We start from the raw sequence: 5,485 nt of genomic DNA, 5'->3' as shown, positions 1-5,485 counted from the left end.
TTGATTGGCACGCCAGCTGAATAGTTTCTTTGCAAATGTTCTTTGCATATCCCTATGACCTGTGTATTTGTCCATTCCATCTGTATCATTGATGAAGCCCAAAACAATCTTTTATTAGTTGTTTAAATATAATAAATATTTTTTAATGGCTATTATTAGCTGCCAACACATAAGTGTTAGTTGCATAGGGCAGACAGTGGATTAATGAGATATAAGTACTTGTGAGAGGAATGATTACATGAACATTATGGTAGAGGGTTCAAATTGGAATTTAACCAGGACATCAGGGTAAGAAACTATTCTCTTATGAGAAGTAGGCCCACCATGTTAAGCTACTAAATGATCAGATAGTCAAGACACGCGTTTAAGACCCCTTCCAAAAGACAGCATCCTCCAAAGGGCAATATCATAGGAACAATACCCAATCAACCCTTTGAACCTAGGCCCTATGCACTTGTGGAGATCAAAGGTTGTGGAGATTGGTATAAGCAGTATGGTGAAAATTCCAAATACTATAAGATGGAAAGTTGAAGCTATTGCCATATTGCTTATACCAGTCAAATCCACTCAGATCTCCACAAGTCCATATGATTTAGGATTGGGCCATACACCACTTACAGAACCATTTGGTGTGTAATACCACATTTCTAACCGTATACATTAGGGATTAACCTGGGTAACTGGGATCCCTGGACTGTCCAGGGAACACTCTTCACATTTCCCCCAAAAATAAAATGACAAAACCAGGGAAATAAAGAAAAAAATACCTAATGTCTGCACTAATGCAATTCCACAAAATACACAACATTCGCAGCATCAGACTAGCCAAAAATGTAATAGGACATTATCCAAGCTGGTTGATGCATGGAAGCCTTTAGCCTAGCGTATTTACTTCACAAATAGTCACCATAAATTCCACACACGCATAACTGAAACTGACATAAAAAGCACACACATAAGTGACACTGCCAGACTGCACACGCAACCCAAATGCAGTTAATAAACCCTACAGGAAACCCCTACAGTATAGCCTATAAAATACAGTCACAAATTTGATAGGCCTATGCACAATTCACTACATAGACATCTCTGTCAACTGAAGTCTTAACATATAACATATATATTTTCCTATATAGTCCCAATGCCAATCAAACGTAAAATCCTAACTCCTGTCTCGCATGAACATTCCTAACTTTATTCTGTAATCCATCGGTTGTATTAACAAAGCAAACCTCTCGCCTATGTTGACTGAGAAGGGTCATATCTTACGAGTTCCAACCCAACTTTTCTATGACGTTTATCGCGTTTATCTTTACTTTTTTTTTTTGTACAGAAAGTTCACACTATTATCACATATGACTTCTGGACATCAGATCGACAGTTACAAACCTCGATTTTGACTTCAAATAGAGTTCAACTCTGACTCAGCTGTTCCACTGGAAGTTCCAGTGATGCGCTCAATACGGAAGTGGTTGGATGAAGCATATGCGAGGCTACAAGACTGTTTTGCTAGTAGACGGGGATATCGTGCCTGGCCGTGCAGTCATGAGTGAACAGGGAGTACAGGAGGGGACTGAGCATGCACCCGAGGGGCCCCGTGTTAAGGATCAGCGTGGCGGATGTGTTGTTACCTTCCGTTATCACCTGGGGGCAGCTCGTCAGGAAGTCCAAGATCCAGTTGCAGAGGGATGTGCTTAGTCCCAGGCTCTTTAGCTTTGAGGGCACTATGGAATATATATGTGCAATATTGAGAATCATTTTCAGTGTTAGATTTCAAAACCATCTGGATAGAGCTAAAGAAAATTAGATCTGTACGTGAACAAATAATAATAGGATAAATATTTGTACAAAATCAAAGGGGAATAATTTTGAAAGAGCTGTAAAGGAACACACCACACTTGTTTCTAGATCTGTAGTTTATATTGATAGGAAGGTATTGAAATACAGACCTATCACAAGAAATATGGCTGTAAAATCAGGGAAGTAATGACCTGAAAATATCATTAATATAGCATAGATGAGGTCAGTGACTTCACATTATGTGGTTTTACATCTCCATTTCACCTAGATAGTAGGAAGCTTCCTTGTAAATGGGTCAAATGTTGCCCCCTTGGTAGCTAGAGGTAAATAATACAAATGCTGAGCCCTTCAGTGACTGGAGGTGCCATGCAGTGTGTAATATTCATATAGGTTTAACCCTTCTGAATAGGAATTTAAAAACATTTTTGTAGTTTACACGCAATTACCGGTAGTGCACTTTTACGATGGTCCCTAAATCACCAGAGGCCAAGAAAACATCGTATTGCCTCCTTTTTGTCTCTGTTAAGGGAAGAGTTCGAATATCGGTAAACACAAAGGGTTTTACTTAGCTCTGTACCATCATTTGATTCTATATATCACTCATCATCCTAGAACCTTCTGCACGAGAGCTGTTGACGAGCAAACTCCGAATCTCCAAAGTAAACATGCTTTTACAGCAATTATTTTTTTCTCCAGCCTAACAGATGATGTTGATGCAGAGACTCAAAAACAGACTAACAAGTGAAACTGCTAACGTTAGCTTACACGCTAGCTAACGTCACCTAACTTAGCATAACTAGCTTGCTAGCTAAATGATACAAATATTTAGGACTGCTGGCTAAGATCTTGGCGTTGTTTCTTGGTACTTCATCTAGCCTGAGACCGATACACCGAGGCACAGTTGATGTTGGACCTCCGTGAGCAGCAACATGTACCCCAGCGCTGCGCCAGCGGGATGCCCGCCCTACAACTCCAAAAACGGGCACGGTAATGGACTCTACCCGCTACCTCAGGCCTTCCTTCAACATCACCAGCAACTAGCTGAGGCTCCACGAAACATCGCTAACACAAAGTAAGGCAATCCCATGGAATAATGTTGCTGGGTGGGTCTTTCTATGTATGTATGTCCATTATAGACTAAAGAACACGTTTTTAAAGAAATTGAACAGAGGTTTTGTATACTTTTAAGCCGGTAGTTCTGAAAGCAGTGCTCAAGAGTCTAAAAGTGTCCTCGAAATTGTGTACAAGGTCATTGTTCTCGAGCCCCCTGTAAGCATGTGCACAAAGAGAGTAACAAAAACACTGCTGTGCATGATGGGCTAGTGCCGCAAACTCATGGGACAATACTGTGCCCATTGAATTAGGATTTAGTATACTAGAAAGTATATAAACCTCCATTATGATGGTCCAAAGGTCAGCCATGTTGGTAAGGGAGTTGGTCGACCATGGTTTGCCAGTGCTGTGAAAAGTTATTTTGTAAAACAATGAATGTGAAGAATGTATCTGCACTCTGTGTGTTAGCTAGCCAATCCGTTTTAGAGAATGATTCCATACATTTTTCAAATTAACTGCCAATATACCAACATTTCATTCAAACAATCCACAGCCATACACTGGCTCAAATCAGTTGTGGATAGGACTTAGATAAGTTGTAAATGCAACAAGTACTGTTATTGTATCATAATAACACTAACAGCTTTAAAAGGAAACAAAATCTGAGACATATATGATCTGTTTATGTATATTTTAGAGGCTATGTATACAGAACATATGTATAAAACGTGTATAAACTGTATTTATAATTATATGACAATATTTTAGGTTGGCTATAATGCCATTACACAATTTCCGATACATCACTTGCCTTTTATTTTCCTGCACACAGTACATTCAAAAACTATTATGTTATGTTACAGCCTGTGTGTAATGTACAGTACCAGTCAAAGTTTGGAGACACCTTTATTTTTACTATTCTCTACATTGTAGAATATTAGTGAAGACCATTGGCTACGGGTTGCGCTGTTTTGCGGCTATGAACGATGGACTTGATGATGGACCTGTTAGGCTCTGACAAAGATTTCAAGGCTTTCCCTGGTTGTGACCATGAATAATGCCCCCCTCCTACCTCCTCACGACAAACTTTTATCTTCCAAAGACGCACGGTTTTGCATCTCGAGAAATTATTTAACTGATACACACATCATGAAAGTAGGAGAGATGCACAGGAGCTCCCACTATGTATGTGTGAGATGTTTTTAGGTATGACCATGTTTTATGTTTTACCACTCATTACTGCTGTAACCTGTCTAGATAAAGAGCGCTAGGCTGAAAGCGTCAATTAACACAGATACAGATCGCTAGAGTTTTTACCTCCCAGCCTTTCATATTACATTTTAAAGACTGATGCCACTGTTCTTAAAGCTTTTCAGCTGGACATGTCTCTAATCTTACCTTGTTCCATCAGCACTTGAATTGGTTGGTTTTCACAACTCCATCCCGTCAACCGGACCAGGCTTCACAACCTGAAAAATAAGGACTATTACAAAATGCTGTGTAACATAGACCTACTGATAGTGTTCTTGGTTTGTGGCAACGCAGTTCTGTCTCTGCAGCTGTGGATTGGTGGTGCAGCAGGAGTGTTGAGTTGCGATAAGTGTGCAGTCTGGTAAAGTGCAACTAGATGGTTAAACAGCACTTCCTGCAACACAGGAGCAGAGGCTTCAGACTACTGGTACTGAGTGGTTCAACACCATTTTTGGAGTGAAGAAAAGTGCTAAAGTGAGGTGGACACACTGTTGAAGTCGGAAGTTTACATACACCTTCGCCAAATACATTTAAACTCAGTATTTCACAATTCCTGACATTTAATCCTAGTAAATATTCCCTGTCTTAGGTCAGTTAGGATCACCACTTTATTTTAAGAATGTGAAATGTCAGAATAATAGTAGAGTGATTTATTTCAGCTTTTATTTCTTTCATCACATTCCCAGTGGGTCAGAAGTTTACATACACACAATTCGTATTTGGTAGCATTGCCTTTAAATTTTTTAACTTGGGTCAAACGTTTCGGGCAGTCTTCCACAAGCTTCCCACAATAAGTTGGGTGAATTTTGACCCATTCCTCCTGACAGAGCTGGTGTAACTGAGTCAGGTTTGTAGGCCTCCTTGCTCGCACACCCTTTTTCAGTTTTGCCCACATATTTCTACGGGATTGAGGTCAGGGCTTTGTGATGGCCACTCCAATACCTTTACTTTGTTGTCCTTAAGCCATTTTACTACATCTTTGGAAGTATGCTTCGGGTCATTGTCCATTTGGAAGACCCATTTGCGACCAAGCTTTAACTTCCTGACTGATGTCTTGAGATGTTGCTTCAATATATCCACATAATTTTCTTTCCTCATGATGCCATGTATTTTGTGAAGTGCAGCGTCCCTCCTGCAGCCAAGCACCCCCACAACATGATGCTGCCACCCCTGTGCTTCACGGTTGGGATGGTGTCTTCGGCTTGCAATCCTCACCCGTTTTCCTCCAAACATAACGATTGTCATTATGGCCAAGCAGTTCTATTTTTGTTTCATCAGACCAGAGGACATTTCTCCAAAAAGTACGATCTTTGTCCCCGTGTGCAGTTGCAAACCGTAGTCTGGCTTTTTTTATGGTGGTTTTGGAGAAGTGGCTTCTTCC

At 40.3% G+C, this 5,485-nt stretch overlaps 1 protein-coding gene across 1 annotated transcript in view; it reads left to right on the top strand.

Annotated features, from left to right (window-relative positions):
* The first annotated feature begins 2,292 nt into the window (after positions 1 to 2,292).
* Positions 2,293 to 5,485, top strand: part of tent2 (terminal nucleotidyltransferase 2) — a 39,530-nt gene continuing 36,337 nt past the window's right edge. The window contains exons 1-2 of the mRNA XM_029638665.2: positions 2,293 to 2,459; positions 2,676 to 2,872. Coding sequence (XP_029494525.1) covers positions 2,730 to 2,872 — 143 coding nt within the window. The 5' untranslated portion in view covers positions 2,293 to 2,459; positions 2,676 to 2,729. The remainder of the gene's footprint in view (positions 2,460 to 2,675; positions 2,873 to 5,485) is intronic.

This window comes from Oncorhynchus nerka, linkage group LG27 (assembly GCF_034236695.1).
Source record: "Oncorhynchus nerka isolate Pitt River linkage group LG27, Oner_Uvic_2.0, whole genome shotgun sequence".
NCBI lineage: Eukaryota > Metazoa > Chordata > Actinopteri > Salmoniformes > Salmonidae > Oncorhynchus > Oncorhynchus nerka.
Note: the sequence above shows the minus strand (reverse complement) of the source record. Positions and strands in the feature narration are given on the sequence as shown.